The 21818-nt window shown below is 49.6% G+C and overlaps 2 protein-coding genes across 4 annotated transcripts; one reads left to right on the top strand and one right to left on the bottom strand.

Annotated features, from left to right (window-relative positions):
• The first annotated feature begins 166 nt into the window (after window positions 1-166).
• TSNAXIP1 (translin associated factor X interacting protein 1) lies at window positions 167-10935 on the top strand. Its single transcript, XM_023556576.2, has 15 exons — window positions 167-469; window positions 4807-4919; window positions 5065-5191; window positions 6370-6463; window positions 7061-7257; window positions 7683-7818; window positions 8246-8415; window positions 8495-8654; window positions 8731-8861; window positions 9014-9139; window positions 9279-9431; window positions 9556-9665; window positions 9878-10004; window positions 10108-10214; window positions 10425-10935. Exons 2-15 carry the CDS (start codon window positions 4822-4824, stop codon window positions 10666-10668), a joined length of 1980 nt encoding a protein of 659 aa, XP_023412344.1. The 5' UTR covers window positions 167-469; window positions 4807-4821; the 3' UTR covers window positions 10669-10935.
• On the bottom strand, window positions 10627-20803 carry CENPT (centromere protein T). Of its 3 annotated transcripts, none has more exons than XM_064273913.1 (13): window positions 20615-20803; window positions 15415-15505; window positions 15161-15248; window positions 14935-15055; window positions 14675-14811; window positions 14497-14533; window positions 14147-14298; window positions 13255-13452; window positions 12624-12953; window positions 12266-12359; window positions 11347-11523; window positions 11156-11260; window positions 10627-11059 (listed from the first exon to the last, which is right to left on the bottom strand). In XM_064273913.1, exons 1-13 carry the CDS (start codon window positions 20725-20727, stop codon window positions 10936-10938), a joined length of 1767 nt encoding a protein of 588 aa, XP_064129983.1. In that variant the 5' UTR covers window positions 20728-20803; the 3' UTR covers window positions 10627-10935. The 3 variants fall into 3 exon arrangements, with proteins under 3 accessions (XP_064129983.1, XP_010595045.1, XP_064129982.1); XM_010596743.3 differs by having other exon boundaries at window positions 15415-15469; XM_064273912.1 differs by having other exon boundaries at window positions 13357-13452; window positions 15415-15469.
• Window positions 20804-21818: the final 1015 nt, after the last annotated feature.

Here is a 21818-nt window from a genome sequence, read left to right as displayed (position 1 = left end):
GAAAGAGAATCCCCTAGAGTGTGCCACAGTCATGTACATGAAACCATCATTGCGGCTACAGCTGAGCACAGTAAACAGAAGTATAGGCCTGCAGAAGGTTCTCTGGGCTCATGGTGGGTGTGTCCTGCTACTGCAGGATTTGCCGAGACTCTGGTGATGAGGAGAATGTTTCTGCGAAGGTAGGAAAGTGGTCTGGGCACAGGGCCAGGCACTTGTTTGCCAGCATCTCTGGGAATCTGGAGGCAGTGCTGGAAGACCCACAGCCTGGCTCTGGGGGGAAAGGAGGCCATCTTTTGAGGATCCAGAAGATGAGGGGGCTCTTCCCACTCATACCTGTCATCCACCACAGCCTTCCCCTTCTCTATGCAGATCAAACCAGCGACCTTCAGTAGTGACCATAAATGACTCCTTTGTCCAGGAAGGTAAGAGTATCCAGAAACGCAAGCTTTCTCAGAAACGGAGGACACCGGTGAGTGGTAATATGCTGTTGGAACCCCAGATGTCACCCCCTCGACCCTATCTGCAGCCCAATAGCACCACACATCTAAAACATACCCACCAGAGCTGCCTTTCCCTGGTCAGGGAGTATGCCTCTCAGAAACCAAGCCAACTAGCTTCTGGTGTGTGTGTGTGCACTCCGGCCCCACTTGTTCTAAGAAGCCCTCCCAGATCTCCCAGGAAGAAAGGGACTCAGCCCCCTGGCCCACAGGCACCTTCCATCTGCAGCTCAACATTCTCGCGTATACCTCACTTCTTCACCAAGCTGGCCAGGTGCCAGCCACTGTGCTAGGTGCTGAGATGTTCACACCAGTTCCACCAAGGACCTTCAGGTCTGTGACTGTATCTTTTTGCCTTTGTGGACCCAGTGCCTGGTAGGGTACTTGAGTGACTAGCATACATTGAGAGCTTGTGGGTAGGTGTGTGAAGGCAAGAGTAAAGGGATGCTTCCCCATCACATTGTTGGCACTGGTTTGGAAACAGACACCCTTTACCAGCCTCAGGAAAGGTCCCTCCTCCATTCCTGTTCTTTAAAGTTTTTACATAAAAATTAAGCACCTTTTGGTCTTTTGTTGATTCTTGTTATCTAATCAACAAACAGCCATTGCCTAAATCTCACAGACAATGAAACACACTTGAGCAAATTTTTAACACCAGCTCACAGTGGAGCACCATGGGCTGTGGTGGTTTTCCTTGCGTGAGTGTGCCTTTTGTGGAGGATTTGAGGACACATGGGTCATACGCTTTGTGAGCCTGGGAGCACCGGGACCCCGACTCCAGGGAGGGAAAGAGAGACAATGCAGACTTCTCCTGAAGATCCATTGACTTGGGGCTAGCACTCACCCCCTCCCCATCCCTCTCAGGTGCCACCTACTGGGCGCGTCTGTGGCGGGCCTTTTCTTTCTTCTACACGGCCTGACCGACCGTCCTTCTCGACCCCCAGGGGGCACTGTTCCACCCACTGTTCCCCCGGGCCTCACTTCCCGTTTTCACCTGCAGGGGACAGCAGAAAGCATAGAGTGCCCAGGAACACTTTTCCAGCCTCCCTCTGGCTAAGGTCTTCCCCAGCTCTTATATAACTGGGCCAACGGGCGGCGTTAACCGCTGGTTCTCCAGTTTCCACTCCCCTCCACGGTCAAAGTAGGGCTACCACGTAAACTCCGGGTAAAAACGGCAGACAAAACACGCAGATTGGCCTTTTGACACTGAAAAACATCATTAATTCGCTAGGGTGCTTCTTTGACGATTTCCCAGGTGTTTTCCATGGTTACTTTTATAAAAATCACATCAGTTTTGATAGTCGTTCAAAAAATTTTATCTAATTTGATTTTCAAATTTGACTTATTTCGTTTTTCCAATTTGTACATTGATTCTCTTATTTCCTGTTTATTATTTTCCTGCTTTCCTTTAGATCGATCATTCTTTTCCTTTTCAAGCAACCAGGGGTACAGTTCCTTAAGACTTTCTCAGTATTGAAAGTATTATAAGCAAGTAAAATAAATGCCTTGTAAGTGCTACTCAGGCTATGTCCCAAACATTTTGAACATATAACCTTATTTCTATACATGTTGTATTTTAAGTAATCAGAAATAAGAAACCTTATTTCTATACATGTTGTATTTTAAGTAACTAGTTAGGGAATTTTTGAACCAGGGAAAAGCATGTACAAACAGATAAACTCAAATAGGAATTGATAATAAATAGGAATTTATTATCAATTCCTATTTTTATTACATTTATCAGCAAATGCAAGGTATTTTCGGGTTTGAAAATGTCTTAAGACCTTATCTGTGACCTATAATTAGTTTTTTGTATACGTTTAAAGATTGTTCTTGAATCCTGATCAAGATGGGGGGAAATGTAGAACAGATTGTAAAGTTCTCATGGAATCCAGATTCTCTGGAGACATGGAGGCTGGGTGAACCCCTAAAACTATTGCCCTGAGATAGCTTTTAAATCTTAAACCAAAAATATCCCCTGAAGTCTTCTTAAAACCAAACAATAGTTTAGCTTAACTAGTCAAGAAGGCCTGACTTGCGCTTTGTGCTTTTTTAAGATCTATCTATTTTTTTTTTTTTATCTATATGAGATCAAACTGATAAGAGCAACTCAAAAGATTAGATAGTAAACTTAGGGGGCAGTGAGTTTATGTTAATGGGGGAGGAACAACTCAGAAAAGGAGGGTGAGAATGGTTGTACAACTCAAAGAATGTAGTCAATGTAACTGAGTTGTACATGTAGAAATTGTTGAATTGGTGTATGTTCAGCTGTATATATTCTCAACAACAACAAAATAAATTATAAAAAAGCTTGTTCTTTATTTCTATTTAATACATTATATAAATTTGTTCATCTATCATTATCAATTATATCACTCTTGAGGTTAGTGTCTTTCACTTTCTCTGCTTGATGTAGCTTATATTCTGATAGATGGACTTTAAGCTCTTTACTATGATGATGTTTCATTTTCTCTCTTTTTTTCCCTTTGTGTTTTTATTTATCCCTGGGTGGTACAATTGATTAACATTCTCAGCTGTTAACTGAAAAGTTGGAGGTTCTAGTCTACTCAGAGGTGCCTTGGAAGAAAGGTCTGGCAATCTACTTCTGAAAAATCAGGCATTGAAAACTCTATGGAGCACAGTTCTACTCTGATATACATGGGGTAGCCATGAGTTGGAATCAACTCAACAACTGTTTTTTTTTGTTGTTTGTTTGTTTTGTTGTTGTTGTTTACTATATGCCAGGCACTGGGGATACAGTGGTAAATAAGACAGACATATTCTCTGTCAATGAGAGAAGAAGGGTCTTAGCTGTAGAATTACAGTGACATGGGATGGATATAGTGATGGGAAGGTGAAAGGGGGGGCTCCAGCCTGGTAAGGGCATCAGGGAGAACCCCTGACATCTTAAGAGTAACTAGTTAGGGAATTTTTGAACCAGGGAAAAGCATGTACAAACAGATAAACTCAATGAGTAACATTGTAGTTTGTATTATACCTTTTTTCCTTCTGTTATTTATTTTATTGTTGTTGAGAATATGTACAGCAAACCATACACCAACAGTTTCTACATGTACAATTTAGTAACATTGATTACATTCTTTGAGTTGTGCAACCATACTCACCCTCCTTTTCTAAGTTATTCCTCCCCTGTTAACATAAACTCACTACCCCCTAAGTTTACTATCGAATCTTTTTTGAGTTGCTCTTATCAATTTGATCTCATATAGATAGATGTTAAAAGTGCACAATGCTATGTCAGACCTTCTTTACTAGTTAAGCTAAACTACTGTTTGGTTTTAAGAAGACTTCAGGGGATATTTTTGGTTTAAGATTTAAAGATTATCTCAGGGCAATAGTTTCAGGGGTTCACCCAGCCTCCACGTCTCCAGAGAATCTGGATTCCATGAGAACTTTAAATTCTGTTCTACATTTCCCCCCTTTTGACCAGCATTCTTCTATGGAATCTCTTTGGTTAAAATGTTCTGTAGTGGTAGCCAGGCACCACCCAGTTCTTCTGGTCTCATAGCAAAGGAAACAATTGTTCATGGAGGCAACCAGCCACACATTCCATATCTTCCTCCTGTTTCTGGCTCTCCTTCTTCCTCTGTTGCTCCAGGTGCATATAGACTAATTGTACCTTGGATGGCTGCTTGCAAGCTTTTAAAATCCCAGGCACTATGCAGTGAACTAGCAGGTAGAACGGAAGCACGAAACACGTTATTAGGCCAATTAACTGGGATGTCCCATGAAACCATGACCCTAAACTTCCAAACTAAGGAACCAAATTATATTTTGCCTTTTATGCGTGCTAAATTATTATGCTTCCTCATATATTTATTCCACAGTATTGCTTCATGCTACTTAAGAGTGTGAAGTACAGTGCCACTGATTCTGGGTGTACAGAAATAGGGTAATCCAGAGCCCCCTCAAGAGGCTGGAGTCCTCCCTGGGACCTAGCACAAGACCTAATGTATGTCCTCCATAAATATTTAGGGAAAAATGAGTGATCCCAAGATTGAGATGAAACACATACATAATTAGCAGAATGCAACAGAAAGGGCCATGCAAAAAAGAGCCCGAAGAGATGGCATTTTCCACACCGGTAGGGTTAGGAACCAGTTACTGCTAGCTTGAAAGGGCTCCTAGGATCCGGATATGGAATTTAACCCAAGCCCCCTCTGGGGCCCACAATCATTATGAACCATATTAAAGAGGTAAAAAACACTGGGGCTGGAGGGGAGACAGAGAGGAGCATTGGGGAGGACAGCGGTGTTGCCATGGTAACCCCACCTATGCCTTCCTGCAGCCTTCTCAGTTTTACATGGGCAGCCACCTGTCCCCATGGCCCATGTACGCCAGTGGCCAGACCATTCTGCCAAACCGAAAGCCCTGTTCAGAGGACTACCGGAAGCGAGCAGGGTAAGCACAGGCCAGCCTGATGGGGGGGCAGGCTAATAGAGACTGGGCATCAGACTGAGAGACAGAGCAGGGGTGTGCGCAGCACTGAGCCAAGGGTGCAAGGACCCCATGGGGTGCTTATCTCAGCCCAGCATATCCCCTGTAGTAGCTGGCAGCAGCAGTCCTTGGGCATTGCCAAACCAAGGTACCTGGAGCAGCTGGAAAACTACCTGCGCAAGGAGCTTCTCCTACTGGACCTGAGTACGGATTCTGCCCAGGAGCTGAGACTGCAGGTCAGAGCCACAGAATAAACTGTGGGAAAGTTGAGGAGGTTAGGAGGATACCTCACCCACCAGGAGTAGGTACTCAGACCCTTAGGAGAGAGAGACCAGCCTCTCCCAGCACTTTTGGGGTCTCCTTCCCGGTGAGATAAGCATGTCCTCTGACAAAGCCAGTGAGAAGAACAAGGATATGGTACAGAACCAAAACTCTCCTGAGGCTTCTGTTTCCCCACTTGAGTCAGGTCTCCAGATACTGTCTCCAGTCCCTCCAGCTCTGCGATTCCAAGCCCCCAGGCAGCCTGAACACTGGCATTTGGGCAAGCCAGTATTCAGTGTTCTTACAGTGTCCACCTGCCAGCCAAGGACAGCCCCAAGCTTGAGGAGCCAGCCCAGACACATAAAAAGCAAGAGAAATTTATTTGCCACCTAGATTGTGGTACATATTAGGGAGGGAATCACCAAAATTCACTGCTCAAACAGGGACAAAGACGGGGACTCCCTGACTTCTGACTTACTCACTGACTGAAGCATTAATTGAGTAGCAGCTGTGTGCCAGGCCCTGGGCTGGTGCCTTACATATGCTCTCACATGCAGAAGGTAACCCCCCCCCCCGCCCCACCTAGGAAGCAGAAGTTTGGAGAAGGCAGATAGCTGTGAAGTGATGGGGCTGGGATTCAAACTCAGGCCTTATTACCAAACCTGCGCTCATCCCAGTGGACAATGCTACCGCCAAACACATTCTGTGGGTCCAAGTGGGACAGGAAACCATACCCCTACTTGGTGGTTAGATACCAGGTTAGAACTTCCGATCTCTTCCTGCCCCCACAGGGCTCTAAGATGAGGAGGGGTGCAGATGAGAAGCTAACTGAGTCACAGGGCCTGGAAGATAAGAGGCTGATTGCCTGGAGAGGGGCTAGGGCACAGAAGGGAGGTCCTGGGCCAGGGTGGTTTGCCAGGGCTCTGAGACAGCACCCCAGAGAGGCCTCCTGAGAGCAGTCAAGGAGGGCAGAGCTGCCCCATAGCCCCCTGGCTGGGAGAGACATGACTGGAGCCCAACGCGTTCACTTGAACGTGGGCTGCCTGGCAGCCTCCTGCTGGAATACTTCTAAGCAAAGTAAAGATACAGGTCCCCACCAAGGGTAGCATAGCAGCTACGAGTCAGAAGGTGACAGGTTCACTTTCCTTGCCAGCCTTACAGAGAGATCTTTGAGTTCTTCATAGAGGACTTCAAAACATATAAGCCATTGCTGTCCTCCATCAAGAATGCGTATGAAGTCATGCTGGGTAAGACAGCTCCCTTGCTTCAGTTTCCCCACCTGAGTCAGGGGAGCTGGATGTTGCCTCCAGCCTGGAAGGGACGGAGAGGATCCTACTCTGACCCTCTGGGGCCCCACAACAGGACTGGGGCAGCTACTAACTGGGCCTTGAAGTCCCCAAGCCCTGCTCAGGCCTTTTGCTCATGCCGTTCTGTGAGAGGGCACCCCAGGGTACCAATCACCTCCTGTCCTTAGGAAACACAGTGGGAAGTATCTGTAGGAAATAGAGCACCTTTCCTGTTGAGAGTAAACCCCAGGAGAGAGTGAGTCCCTCTGGGAAATGAGGATGCCCCCCTCCCCTGGCCAGGCTCAGGAGGTTCAGGGTATGGCGGGGCTGTAGTACTAAAGGCTGCCATGGAAAAAGGCCTCATCTGAACTCTGCCCCTGATTTAAAAGCAAGGGCAGAAATGGCTTTAGCAGGGTCCATGTATTTGAACACAGTGTGCACAGACTCCTGGAGTTGGCAAAGGATGTGGCCGCTTACCCACGATCTTAGGATCTATGTCTCCTAGTTATTCTCCATGGCCCAAAGGGAGCCCCCTACTGCCCTACTGCCTCTGTTTAGCCCACCAGAGGGAGAAGATCCGGGCTCTGGAGCCCCTGAAGTCTAAGCTTGTCACTGTGAATGAGGACTGCAATGAGAGAATCCTAGCCATGCGGGCTGAGGAGAGATATGAAATCTCCATGCTCAAGAAGGAGAAGATGAATTTGCTAAAACTCATTGACAAGAAGAATGAGGAGAAGGTTTCACTGCAGAGCGAGGTAAATGAGGAATGGGGTGCAGTAACTGGCTCCCTGAATTCCTGCCCTACCCCTACCCCAGGGGTGACCTTGAGGCCTTGGGCACCAAGGTGACCCTTTAACCTCCTCTACCTTTCTGTCTGGAGTGACATACTAGGCTACACCTTCCCCAGAGTTTCTGCTACCACCACACCCTGCCCTCTTGCTTGGCTGGGACCTGGCTCTGTGTGGTCCCGAGTGCCAGCAGAGCCCTGCTGCTTGGCTGCCAGGCTTTTTGGAAGATTGGCCCTTTGCTGGATTCTCAGGGATGGCCAAAATCTTTCCTCCATCTTCCCAGTTTCCGAGTTCTGATGGGGCTGCCCAGCGTCCATGCCATCCCCTGTAGTAACTAGCTATATACTGGAGTCCAGAGGCAGCCCCAGACCACACAGCCATCTTCCCAACAGGTGGCCAAACTGAGGAAGAACTTGGCTCAGGAGTACCTGCGGTATCTTAGTGAGCGAGATGCCCGCAAGATCCTCATCACAGACCTGAACGAGCTACGCTATCAGCGGGAGGACATGTCACTAGCCCAGTCTCCAGGTAAGCTCCAGGTGGACTTCTCTTCCCTGAGGAGGTGCTGGAGAGAAGTCTAACTCTCACCATTCACTCCCACTCACCCATCTCTTCTAATATCTGCCCATCCCATGCCCATTCCCAATGGAAGATGTCCATTTCTCTACCTTGGGCTATGGGTCTTCTGGGCTGGACTGAGAATCATAATTAGAAACATTGCTGGCAGCTGAGGCAGCCTAGACTTCTTGTATGGGGGACAGGCGAGGTACCCCATGGCCTGTGCTTCTCTACATAAGCCTGAAGCCCCAGGTTGGTTGCACTGTAGGCAAGAGCCAAGGGACCCCAAGTAAGAAGAGCAGGAGGACCTGGGGCACATCCTGTGGGCCACTCTAGCCCTGTCCTGGGTCACAAACCCCAGAGCCAAGGTGACATGAGCTGGTGGGCCCTTTGGCAGGGATCTGGGGGGAGGACCCCATGAAGTTAACACTGGCTCTGAAGATGACCCGGCAAGACCTGACACGCACGCAGATGGAACTCAACACTATGAAGGCCAATTTTGGAGATGTGGTACCCAGGAGGGACTTTGAAATGCAGGAGAAGACCAACAAGGATCTGCAGGAGCAGGTGCTGGCAGGCAGGCAGGGCCAGGCAGGGTAGGGCAGGCAGGCGGGGGGGTAACAGGGACCAATCACCTTGCCCACAGCTAGACAGCCTGCGAGCTGACTATGAAGAAGTCTGCAAGGAGCATGAGATACTGCTGCAGCTGCACATGAGCACACTGAAGGAGCGGGACCAGTTCTATGCCGAGCTGCAGGAGATCCAGCGCACCTCCACGCCGCGGCCCGACTGGACCAAGTGTGAAGGTAATTATGGCTGGTGGGGCTTGAGGGACTGCTCCATTGCCTCACTGGGACTCCAGCTCCCTCTCCCCGCCTGCAGATGTGGTGGCTGGAGGCCCAGAGCGCTGGCAAATGCTAGCCGAGGGCAAGAACAGTGACCAGCTGGTGGACGTGCTCTTGGAGGAGATAGGCGAGGGGCTGCTCCGGGAGAAAGATTTCTTCCCTGGTCTGGTAAGGAAGTCTCTGGGCTGGGAAAACTTGAGGTCAGAGTCAGTTAGGCCTTGCTGTTGAGGCTTGGGGTTCTGGAGGAACCATGTAGGGCCCTGCCTGCTTGAAGGTGGGACAACGGATGGGCCCAGAGATGAGCTGACACTCCCTTCCAGGGCTACGGGGAAGCCATCCCCCCTTTTCTTCGGTTCGATGGCACTGTGGAGAACAAGAAGCCAACAAAGAAGGAGGTGGTAAACCTCCTAAAGGATACCTGGAAGGAACGTCTTGCTGAGGAGCAGGTCAGATCTCACTAGGCCCCTTGGCCCAGCTTGGCCTCCAGAGTCTTCCAGGGGATTCCCTTAAGGTGCTAGGAAGCAGGGAGGAGAGCCAACCAAACCTGGCACAGACTAACTCAGGAGTTTTCCTCTCACCATACAGAAAGAGAGATTCTCAGATTTCTTCTTCAACTTCCTGGAGCGTCGCTTTGGGCCCACTGATGCCATGGCCTGGGCCTACACCATTTTTGAAAATATCAAGCTCTTCCGCTCCAACGAGGTCATGAGTCAGTTTTATGCAGTCTTGATGGGAAAGGTGAGCTTGGACCTGGCCTCCCACCTGCTTTTCTCAGGGAAACAGAGACAGGCCTTTGTTTCCAGCATAGCTCAGCTCTGAGCCCACTACTCCAGGAAACTAATGAAGGCTTCCCTCCCTGTAGATGAAGGAGAGTGTGTATATCAACCAGAAGGAGACAAAAGCACAGCTGCTGAAGGAGATGACAAGTGTTGACAGTCAGAATGAGGGACTCCTATCCATGGAGCAGTTCAGGTGAGGCCAGGCCACCCCAAACTCTTGCTCAACACCTCCTCTCCCCAGGCTCCTGGGTGTGCAGGGAAAAGAGGAGCCTGGTGGGAAGGGGGCCACAGTCTCAGCACTTGCTGCTGTTTTTTAAGCACTGCTAAGGTTGGCAGTGGAGGGGATAGGGAGGTGGGTGAGCAGGCCTCAACCAGGCCCCTTTTGGCCCTCATGTATCTTCACAGCACCATCCTCAAGAGTACTTTCCCCTTCAAGAAGGAAGAGCAAATTCAGGAACTAATGGAGGCAGGGGGCTGGCATCCCAACAGCAGCAATGCAGACCTGCTCAACTACCGCTCATTGTTTATGGAGGTGGGTGGGTTGGGGGGAATCCAGGAAAGTTCATGGCCCCTACCCTTAGCCTCGGCTGGACCCTGGCCAGTGTGCCCTCACCCTGCCCTGTGGCTCCTCCTAGGACGACGAGGGCCAGAGTGACCCCTTTGTTCAGAAGCTGTGGGAACAGTATGTGGATGAGAAGGAGGCGTATTTGCAGGAACTAAAGCAGGAGCTGGGCCAGGATCTGTGAGTGACCTTGGGGTTCTCAGGCCCACTCAGCCATAGGCGAGTCTTGCAGGCGGGGTCACAGGGTGGCATCTCAAGCCCATGGGTCTCCCTCTGCACTGAGCATGCTGCTGGGCACTACAGACTGCTCAAGCCCAGCAGGAAGGACACCCTCAGGTCTGGGGGTACAGAGGAGGGGTCAAGGCCTGTCTCTCTCTCCTTATGGCACAGCTATAATGAGATAACTCCACGCAAGCTGCGGGAAGCACTGATGAACATTGACCCCAGTCTGGACACTCAGACCCTGAACACCTACATGAGCCAGGCCTTCCAGATTCCCGTGACTGACTTGCCAGAGGAGGGCAACGAGAAGGAAGAGGACATTAAGACATGGCTTCAGACTGTGATGGAACGGCTTCAAGTGGATGACATAAGGCGCGTGGGGCCTCGAGGAGAGCTAGAGCCTGCAAACTAAGGCCATTCTGGGCAGTTTCAGTGCGCCAGTGCCACTAACTCCTGACTTCTAGTATAAAATTTTTGTTTGTCTGAACCTATGCCATTCTCCTGACTGCTGGGTAGTGGCGGGAAAGCAAGGGTGGGGAGACAAGCACCAAAACACAGCATATTCTATTTGTGATACTTTATTGAGGCTGGGGAGGGGGAGGGGGAGGAGGAGACCTGGAGGAGTATGTGGGGCCAAGAGAGCCCAGGTGGAAACAGGACATGTGTTACTGCCTGGCCACTACTGGGGAGGGAACACAGAGTTGCCACTGAATGCACAGGGGATGAGCAGCTGCCGGTACTCCAGGGGCAGGTACCGCTCCACAAGCACGTGCAGCGAGACTTGGTCAGTGACCAGGCCCTGTCTGCAGCAAATGGGGGAGGGATAGACAGAATCAGCGCCAGTACCATGTGCAGAGGGGCCAGCCCCACCAACCCAACAATACCCTCTACCCGCTCACCGCCGCATCAGCAGCTCCAGGTCTTCTGGCTTCACAGTCTTGCGGCCTGCGTGAGCAGCAAATACCTCCAGGTCATTGCAGAGATGCTGGAAATACTTGTCCAGGCTGCCAAGAAGGTTGGGGTGGAGCAAACTGAATGGGCTGTTAGGGATCTGAAGGGCTCTCCTCCACCCTAAGCATCCAGGACTCACCACTTCTCCACCATCTCAAGAGCTGCCTTCTCCATGGGCATTTTAGCATAGAAGCTAAAGAGTTTCATGTAGTGATTCAGTCCGGCCTTATAGGGATCTTGACAGGGCCTGCGGCCAGCGGTTCGGGGCCTGGGGGGAAGCCTGGCCAACAGAGACTGCAGAGGCTCTGTACCCAAGCTGGGGGCAGGAGTGGTCAGAGGTGGCTCAACTGCGGCCCAAAGAGACCCTTATTCAAGGACAAAGGAGCCCTGGTGGCACAGTGGTTAAGTGCTTGGCTGCTAACTAAAAGGTTGGCGGTTCAAACCCACTACCCACTCTGTGGCAGAAAGATGTGGCAGTCTCCTTCTGTAAAGATTACAGTCTTGGAAACCTTATGGTGTAGTTCTACTCTGTTCTATAGGGTTGCTCTGAATTGGAATTGATTCAATGGCAGTGGGTTTTGGGATTCAAGGACAAATCTTGCTGCTGTTGAGACTGGGGCCCGTGTGTACCTTGGCTGGCCTAGACCAGCAGCTCCAACCTTCAGCTGGGGATGGTGGAGCTGGGAGCTCACGGAGGCATGGTCCTTCCCTGGGACCCTGCTCCTTCACAGCCTGGACCTAACATCCTAGCCTAGCCTCATCACACAAACCAGTACTTGCTTGGGCCCATGACTTCTGGGCCTCAGCATTCCCTCCCCCTTGCTGCCTGTCCCGATTCTGCTAATCCTCCTCCAAGAAACCTTCCCTACTTCCCCAGCTCCTCTAAGTCCCTGGTGGGCACCAGGATGATGGATGTCCTCTGGGAGAGCCCCTCTGAGCCCCTGCTCTGCTGGGTAATCATCTGCATACCCATGGGATGACCCTGTGTTACACGGATGCCCTATGCCATCCTCAGAGCCTACCCTCTTCCCAAGAGGAATTGGGACCTAGGATCTTACTCTGCAGTGCTGCGTGGTGGGACTGGCTCAAGAAACTGACGAAGTCGCCTGGCCTGGAGAGACTTGGGGCCACTGGAGGCCAACTGTGGACTTGCTGCAGAGAAAGAGAAGATCACAGGGAGCTCAGCCCTGACCATCTCACCCAGTCCTACAGGTCCACAGCCTCCTTGTCCTTTTCCTCAAGGGTATCTCTTAGCTCCAGCCAGCCAGGCAAGGGGGCCCTCAGAGTCTCTCTCGCCTCCTAACACCAACCCACCAGTGGCCAGAAATGCAACCCAGGTAAGCCTCTCCTCCAAGGCCAGGGCCTGAACACAGTTGTTACCACTCACCCTCTTGATCCCAGCACTGGGCCCCTTACCTGTTCTGTTGGAAGTATCCTTGTCCCCCGAAGATCCTCCTGGTTCCTTAGCCTCAACAGCCCCAGCAGATCCATCTGCTTCTGTCACCTCTGTGTGCCCCTCAGACTCTTCTACCCCAGCAGATCCTTGTGTTCCTGTTGCCTCCTTTGCTTCACTCACACTTAGACCTCCTTCTTCCATCCTTTCCTCTGCTTGCTCATCAACTGCATCCCCTAAGGGCTCTACTCCATCTTCTCCAGAAATACCACTGCTGGTGTTTGGGAAGCCCACAGCAAGGGCCTTGACCTCCACTGCCCTTCCTGCCAGAAGCTGGGTTGGTTTCTCAGGACCTGAATGAAGGAGAGAGAATACAGGCTGGAGAAGCAGCAGGCCAAGGATGTAGCTCTGAAAAGGGTAAAGATGGAGTAGCAAAACCCAGCCCAGCCCACTTGGGAGAGAGAAGGCCAGTGGCAGCCCCAGAGCACTGGTGTGGAGTCTCCTGACCCAACATTGATTCTGTCCTTGGATGGAAGAGGAACCCACACTCAGGAGGCTCTGGGGGCACACGCAGGGCCTGAGGAGGGAAAACCACCAATGCCAACTCTTGCCTAGGTTAAGCTGAGTTCTAGACTACCTGACCCACATACTCACTGTTGTTCTGTAGCCCAGGCCCACTCCATGTCCTGCGACCAACAGCCCTCTCAGCATGCACAGCCCCAGTGTGAGAGGGACCAGGCAGGGAGCAGTGCGTACTGGGGGAGCGGCCAACCAAGGGTGGGAAGAAGGGCTGGGTGTCCTCCAACACAGCGTCCTTTTGCAGGGTAGCAATAGGGGTTCTGTGGCTGTCACCTGGGGATCAAGGACCAGCTGGTACTCATTGTATTCTAGGCCTCCCTGCTGCTACCCAAAGTCACTAGGGCCTGGGCAGTGGCCCCATGAGTCTGTCCCAAGCAGCCGTCAGAGGGAGAAGGCTACCTAGCACATGGGCCTGGCCCATTCTGAGCCTCATCTATCTTCCCCTGCCTCCTTGTTTATCAAAGCCAGTCCCTGCTCCTTAGCCTGGCACTCCCAGGCCTCTACAACATGCCCCACACAAACTGCTCACCCACGCCTTCTCCACTTTCTACTTCTCGCTTTGCCCCTTCTGCCCGGAACCATCCTCTTACCCTGGTGAACACTGACTTGTCTTCAGAATCAGCCTCCCAGATCAGCTCTCACTGGCCAGCTGATCCTGAAACCTGGCCCCTTTCAACCTCCCAACAAGCTCTAGCCACCACTCCAAACCCCTTTCCTGCCCTCAGCCCAGTAGCTGCCCAAGGATATGAGGGTCCTGGGACACACTAAGGGACTAAGACTGGGCCCCAACAAGGCAAGGGGCACCTGTGGGAAGAAAGCAGAAACTCCTTACAGACCTACCACCCAGGCGCACTCACTGTCCTTGACCCACAAGAGGAAAGCAGACCCTGGACTCAGCAGTACCTTCTATCTGTCTTGTGGGGAAGGCTTTCCCCACAGGTCTGGCAGGGAGAAACCTCAACCTCACCTGGAGAAACCAAGGCCATGGAAGTATCTCGCAGATCCTGTAAGAAGGCACCCATATCTACAGCTCGGCGAGTGGGGGGTCTACGGGCCAAACCTGGCCTCCCCACGGACTGTGACTGGAGAGGCGTGGCAAAGTTCAGGTTGAGGGAGGTGCTGGGAGGGAAGGAGGCACAAAGGCAAGTCAGGTACCTGAGGCCCAGTTTCCATAGAGGATTCCCCATCTGCCCTGAGGCTCTCATCTCTTGGACCAGCCACCATAGAGGAGGCTAAAACAGGCAAGGAGGAGTATGGCCGGATTCAGTGTAATCAGCATCTCCCTCCCCAAGCCTCTCTAGAACAAACCAACAGCACCTGGTGAGGGAGGAGGCATCAGCATTTCCATGAGGCTCTGTCAGTGCCCGGCAACAGGATGAAAAAGAAGAAACCATGGTAAGTTACCCAGGCCCCTGAGAATCCTTCTTCAGGCCCCCTTAGCCTCTCCAGAGGGCAAGAGGGAAAGGGTAACAATAGATGGTGTTCAGGGCCTCACCTTGGGAGAGAGGCAGCCCTTGGTCCACTCCTTGCTGAAACACCGACAGTCTCAGCTTCTGCTTCTTCCTGCCAGAAGCCAGCAGTCCTGGAGCTAGGGTTCTGGAGGGCTCAAGTTCAGGAAGTTGCAGCTCCAGGCTACAAGAATGGAGCTCATCTCAAATGGGCCAGAAAGCCCAATTCTGGCTTTTGGGACCCCCAGGAGACCCCTTGACCTTAGCTGCCCAACAGCCCAGCCAAACAGAGGAGTTCACTGTGTACCTGCCCCGACTGCTTTCCCGTCTGGAGGGCTGGACCACTTGTGGACCACTTGTGGATCGTCTGGAGGGCTGGACCACTGGCATCACCACTGACTCTGGCATCACAATGGAAGATTCCGGGGCTGAAGAAACAGCAAGGAGGGTGGGGTTAGCAGGTCAGGTTGCCTGGAATGGTGGATAGCACAGGACTGGTCCTAACTCTGGCCAGAAAACCAGCACACACTCACCAGTCAGTAGGATGTTCTTTAGCAGGGTCCGGGGTGTCTGTTCCTCCAGGTGCCCCCTGGCTTGAACATGGGCCCATCTGCCAATAGCCTATGGATAAAGCACCAAGCGACCAGTTTGTTCTTTTATCTTGAGTTCCCCTTTGCAGATTGATACACTCTGCATCCCCTCAAGGTGGTCTCCAGGACAGAGCTAGACCTTAGGATACCCTGAAGGCAGCTAGGGCCTTATAGTGGTCAGTGAACTGTGTACTTACCCTGGCTCCATGGGACTGCCGCCTGGCGGTCACTTTTCTTTGGCTGCTCAGACTCCTGGAGGAAGGCGTTTCAAGTAAGGCTCTCTTGGCACTGCGTAAGGACCAGTGGCTCTGAGAGCTGTGTAGGGATAGGGAGCTAGAGCATGCACAGACATGCCTTCATCAGGAGTCTTGACCTGAAGCCCTTTTCCCTCAGGGCGAAAACCAAAACCAGTTGCCATTGAGTAGATTCTAACTCATGGTAACATCATGTGTTGCAGAGTAGAACTGTGCTCCATAGGGTTTTCAAGGCTGTGACCTTTTGGAAACAAATTACCAGGCATTTCTTCCGAGGTGCCAATGAGTGGGTTCGAACCACCAATCTTTTGGTTAGTAGCCAGCACTTAATCGTTTGCTCACTCAGGGACTCCACCCTCAGGGCCAGGGACCCAGAAATCACTTGCCTCTCCCATACCCCCTGTTCCTAGCCCTATGTCAACAAGGGTGTGGATGAAGAAGAGCCTAGGGGTATGAGAAAAGACAGGGAATATGACTGACATAGCCAGAGAGCCCCCATGTGTCTGTCAGTTTGTCGTACTGTGGGGGCTTCCGTGTTGCTGTGATGCTGGAAGCTATGCCACAGGTATTCAGATCCCAGCAGGGTCACCCATGGAGGACAGGTTTCAGCTGAGCTTCCAGACTAACACAGACTAGGAAGAAGGACCCAGCAGTCTACTTCTGAAAAGCATTAGCCAGTGAAAACCTTATGAATAGCAGTGGAACATTGTCTGATATAGCGCTGGAAGATGAGCCCCCCAGGTTGGAAGGCACTCAAAAGATGACTGGGGAAGAGCTGCCTCCTCAGAGTAGAGTCGACCTTAATGACATGGGTGGAGTAAAGCTTCCAGGACCTTCATTTGCTGATGTGGCACGACTCAAAATGAGAACAAACAGCTGCAAACATCCATTAATAATCAGAACCTGGAATGTACGAAGTATGACTCTAGGAAAATTGGAAATCGTCAAAAATGAAATGGAATGCATAAACATCGATATCCTAGGCATTAGTGACCTGAAATGGACTGGTATTGGCCATTTTGAATCAGACAATCATATAGTCTACTGTGTTGGGAATAATGACTCAAAGAGGAATGGTGTTGCATTCATCGTCAAAAAGAATGTTTCAAGATCTATCCTGAAGTACAATGCTGTCAGTGATAGAATAATATCCATACGCCTACAAGGAAGACCAGTTAATACGGCTATTATCCAAATTTATGCACCAACCACTAGGGCCAAAGATGAAGAAATAGAAGATTTTTATCAACTGTTACAGTCTGAAATTGATTGAACATGCAATCAAGATGCATTGATAATTACTGGCAATTGGAATGCAAAAGTTGGAAACAAAGAAGGACCAGTAGTTGGAAAATATGGCCTTGGTGATAGAAACAATGCTGGAGATCGAATGATAAAATTTTGCAAGACCAACGACTTCTTCATTGCAAATACCTTCTTTCACCAACATAAATGGCGACTATACTCATGGACCTCGCCAGATGGAACACACAGAAATCAAATTGACTACATCTGTGGAAAGAGACGATGGAAAAGCTCAATATCATCAGTCAGAACAAGGCCAGGGGCCAACTGTGGAACAGACCATCACTTGCTCATATGCAAGTTCAAGCTGAAACTGAAGAAAATCAGAGCAAGTCCACGAGAGCCAAAATATGACCTTGAGTATCCCACCTGAATTTAGAGACCATCTGAAGAATAGATGTGATGCATTGAACACTAGTGACCTAAGACCAGACGAGTTGTGGAATGACATCAAGGACATCATCCACGAAGAAAGAGGTCACTGAAAAGACAGGAAAGAAAGAAAAGACCAAGGTAGATGTCAGAGAAGACTCTGAAACTTGCTCTTGAGTGTTGAGCAGCTAAAGTAAAAGGAAGAATTGATGAAGTAAAAGAACTGAACAGAAGATTTCAAAGGGCCTCTCGAGAAGACAAAGTAAAGTATTATAATGACATGTGCAAAAAGCTGGAGATGGAAAACCTAAAGGGAGGAACATGCTCAGTGTTTCTCAAGCTGAAAGAACTGAAGAAAAAATTTAAGTCTCGATTTGCAACAGTGAAGGATTCCATGGGGAAAATATTAAACGATGCAGAAAGCATCAAAAGAAGACGGAAGGAATACACAGAGTCATTATACCAAAAAGAATTAGTCGATATTCAACCATTTCAAGAGGTGGCATATGATCGGGAACCGATGGTACTGAAGGAAGAAGTTCAAGCTGCTCTCAAGGCACTGGCGAAAAACAAGGCTCCAGGAATTGATGGAATATCAATTGAGATGTTTCAACAAACAGATGCAGCGCTGGAGGTGCTCACTCATCTATGCCAAGAAATATGGAAGACAGCTTCCTGGCCAACTGACTGGAAGAGATCCATATTTATGCCTATTCCCAAGAAAGCTGATCCAACCAAATGTGGAAATTATAGAACAATATCATTTAATATTACATGCAAGCAAAATTTTGCTGAAGATCATTCAAAAACGGCTGCAGCAGTATATCGACAGGGAACTGCCAGAAATTCAGGCTGGATTCAGAAGAGGACTTGGAACCAGGGATATCATTGCTGATGTCAGATGGATCCTGGCTGAAAGCAGAGAATATCAGAAGGATGTTTACCTGTGTTTTATTGACTATGCAAAGGCATTCGACTGTGTGGATCATACCAAACTATGGATAACGCTGCGAAGAATGGGAATTCCAGAACACTTAATTGTGCTTGTGAGGAACTTTTACATAGATCAAGAGGCAGTTGTTCGGACAGAACAAGGGGATACTGATTGGTTTAAAGTCAGGTAAGGTGTGCGTAAGGGTTGTATTCTTTCACCATACCTATTTAATCTGTATGCTGAACAAATAATCCGAGAAGCTGGACTATATGAAAAAGAACGGGGCATCAGGATTGGAGGAAGACTCATTAACAGTCTGCATTATGCAGATGACACAACCTTGCTTGCTTGAAGTGAAGAGGACTTGAAGCACTTACTAATGAAGATCAAAGACCACAGCCTTCAGTATGGATTACACCTCAACATAAAGAAAACAAAAATCCTCACAACTGGACCAAAGAGCAACATCATGATAAACGGAGAAAAGATTGAAGTTGTCAAGGATTTCATTTTACTTGGATCCACAATCAACAGCCATGGAAGCAGCAATCAAGAAATCAAAAGACACATTGCATTGGGCAAATCTGCTGCAAAGGACCTCTTCAAAGTGTTGAAGAGCAAAGATGTCACCCTGAAGACTAAGGTGCGCCTGACCCAATCCATAGTATTTTCAATCGCATCATATGCATGTGAAAGCTGGACAATGAATAAGGAAGGCCGAAGAAGAGTTGACGCCTTTGAATTGTGGTGTTGGCGAAGAATATCGAATATACCATGGAGTGCCAAAAGAACGAACAAATCTGTCTTGGAGGAAGCACAGCCAGAATGCTCCCTAGAGGCAAGGATGGCGAGGCTGCGTCTTACATACTTTGGACATGTTGTCAGGAGGGATCAGTCCCTGGAGAAGGACATCATGCTTGGCAGAGTACAGGGTCAGCGGAAAAGAGGAAGACCCTCAACAAGGTGGATTGACACAGTGGCTGCAACAATGAGCTCAAGCATAACGAGGTTTGTAAGGATGGCGCAGGACCGGGCAATGTTTTGTTCTGTTGTGCATAGGGTCGCTATGAGTCGGAACCGACTTGATGGCACCTAACAACAACAGCCAGAGAGAGGCTAAGGAAGGCTTCAAGAAGTGACTTCGGCAGAACCATAAAGGATAAGTAGGCATTAGCCACATAGATAAGAGGCACAATTGGGAGAGTATCCATTCCAGAAGTTAAAATAACAATCCAAGAAGGATATTTAAGTGTTTTTAAACTTTGTGAGTACTTTTCAGGATCTGACTGCAACCTCCACGTGGGTTACCTCACCCTAGTCTCTCCAGTTTAATCCCTCTCAGGTTCCAGAGCCACATAAACGTTCCCAGGGCACAGCTCCCACCTCACGACTTCTAGATCGAAAACCTACAATGATGGCTTCTCATTGCCTTTTTTTTTTTTTAATAATATTTTGTTGAGTCTTCGGTGAAAGTTTACACACCAAGTTAGGTTCCCATTTGACAATTTCCACTCAGATTGTTCAGTGACATTAGTTACATTTATTACAACCTGTCAACATTCTCTTTAATTGTGTTCTGTTTGTTCCATCTCCAGTACTCTAGTTTCCTGCCTTCTTATCTTTGCTTCTGAGTGATTCTTGACCTTTTGTTCTCATGATGATGGTTTTTTTTTTAATTTTTATTGTGCTTTTAAGTGAAAGTTTACAAATCAAGTCAGTCTCTCACATGAAAACTTATACACCTTGCTACATACTCCCAGTTGCTCTCCCCCTAATAAGACAACCCTCTCCCTCCCTCCACTCTCTTTTCGTGTCCATTTTGCCAGCTTCTAACCCCTCTACCCTCTCACCTCCCCTCCAGGGAGGAGATGGGAACATAGTCTCAAGTGTCCACCTGATCTAAGGAGCTCTCATTGCCTATTAAGAAAGTGAACTGACCCAATCTGGCAGGTCCATACCCTCTGCACCCTGAGCTCACTATAGCCCTCACTTACCCCGCCACACTCCCACCAAGCCAGACCAAATCCCCTGCTCCCTAGCAAAGTAGTATTCCAGCTCCTGTCTCCAGGCTTCAGCCCCGTTTGTGCCCTCCTGTTCCTTACCCATCTTCCAGCTGGGAACTACAGAGACAGCAGGACCAAATGTGCCAGGAATGGTGGGGACCACCCGGGAGGCAGAAGCTCAGAGCAGATACCTGGCTCCACACACCCTTGGGCTGATTCGGGGGGAAGTGGGCTAGAGAACAGGGCAGAGGGTCAGATTCTGAGCGCTTATCCGACGCCTCCACAGGCTGGCTCCCTAAAACGCGAGCACAGTTAGGCTCTGTGGTCCCGAGGCCTGGCTGTCTGGAGCACGGGGGGTGGCAGAACAAACAACTGAGCCCGGCTAGGGGAGTGGAGCCACTCCCCATTCTCAGAGCCTTGGGCTCCGCTCCTCTCCAAGGAGCAGTTGTCTTCTCCAAACTGGGTTAGCGGGGAATCCCACTCAGACCCCAGCCCCCAGCCCCAAACCCTAAGCAGCGGCCGCACATACCTAGTCCGTGCACTCCGGGGCCGCAGCGGGGTGCGCGGGACCGCTGAGTCCAGCACGCGCCGCAGGAGCGTGCGCGTCGTGGGCTCGCTGTCAGAGCTCTTACTGTCGGCCATTGCCTCAGCCTTCAGCGGTCAGCTGTCAGCCGTCAACCCTCAATCTCTTCCCGGCCGCTCGGCTCACCCCGGTCGCGCCCCTGCCGACTAGATCACCGCGTTCCCGCCCTCCACATTTAAGCAACTCACGCGATGCTGCCGCACAGCCCCACGGGAATTGTAGTTCTCGCTCTACAACCTGGCGGCGCGCCGCGAGCTTTGTGGTGCTTGCGAGCTGTGGCTTTGGGTGTTTGCGCAAATTATGCAAGTTGGAGCCTTGATCTCCTCATCTGTAAAATAAGGGTGATACCCACCTAATACTCGAACATACATGGGGTTGCCATGAGTCGGAATCCACTCGAAGACAGCTGGTGGTTTTTAATGATTCAATGAGTTTTTAATGAGTTAGTGCTTAACTCAGGGTCTGACGCAGTAAGCCAGGCCATCAATAAATAGCGGTCATTATTAATAGAAAGTTTCTCATTCCCAACGCCCTCTCCGGAGATGAGGCGCGTCACTTGAGCCAGAAAAAAGAATTTTATCCTTTATGTGACCTGGTCAGATTTACATTTGCAAAGACCACTGTCTGTACGCTCTGTATCCATCAAAAGAGACCAGGCTGCAGGCTCCAGAGCTATTTGTGATCCAGCACAGGTATTATGGCCAAGTATGTGCAGTTTTGAGATGAATTCGGCTTTCAAAAGTTCTGCTAAGGAAACTTTCACTTAAAGCACAATAAAAATTATTAAAAAAAAAAAGTTCTGCTAATGTTGGAGCCTTCCATTTCCATATTTTTCACCAATTGACAGCTCTCCCCCCCACCTTAAGTTTTTGTGTCGGCTGAATTAGAATTTGGGTTCTGAGTCTCCCACAGAGTTTTCCTTTTGCCAGAATCTGCTCCTATATTAGGTGTAAAGTAGCAGGTACTGGAGCCAGACACGGGCATATTTGTGCTTGTGTTTAAAAATAACACAAAACATTAGATTATTGTTTCTCAAAATGAGAGAACTGCAGAGTAAAGTATGTCTATAATCCTTGTCATTTAGCTCTGGCCTCTGTGTTAGCTGACTTAATTTGCTAGGCCTTTGCAGACACATTTCCACAGTCACTAT

This window comes from Loxodonta africana, chromosome 21 (assembly GCF_030014295.1).
Source record: "Loxodonta africana isolate mLoxAfr1 chromosome 21, mLoxAfr1.hap2, whole genome shotgun sequence".
Classification (NCBI taxonomy): Eukaryota; Metazoa; Chordata; class Mammalia; order Proboscidea; family Elephantidae; genus Loxodonta; species Loxodonta africana.
The sequence above is the reverse complement of the archived record's forward strand: the minus strand, read 5'-3'. Positions and strand labels throughout refer to the sequence as shown.

Excerpts from the sequence above, each read along its gene's own strand:
- CENPT (XM_064273913.1), bottom strand. The coding sequence starts at position 20,727 with ATGGCCGACAGTAAGAGCTCTGACAGCGAGCCCACGACGCGCACGCTC. Across the intron at positions 12,954-13,254 it reads GCCTGGGCTACAGAACAACA|GTCCTGAGAAACCAACCCAG; the intron begins GTGAGTATGTGG and ends TCCTTCATTCAG. Across the intron at positions 11,261-11,346 it reads CTTGAGATGGTGGAGAAGTG|CCTGGACAAGTATTTCCAGC; the intron begins GTGAGTCCTGGA and ends CCTTCTTGGCAG.
- TSNAXIP1 (XM_023556576.2), top strand. The coding sequence starts at position 4,822 with ATGGGCAGCCACCTGTCCCCATGGCCCATGTACGCCAGTGGCCAGACC. Across the intron at positions 9,140-9,278 it reads AACGTCTTGCTGAGGAGCAG|AAAGAGAGATTCTCAGATTT; the intron begins GTCAGATCTCAC and ends CTCACCATACAG. Across the intron at positions 10,215-10,424 it reads CAGGAGCTGGGCCAGGATCT|CTATAATGAGATAACTCCAC; the intron begins GTGAGTGACCTT and ends CTTATGGCACAG.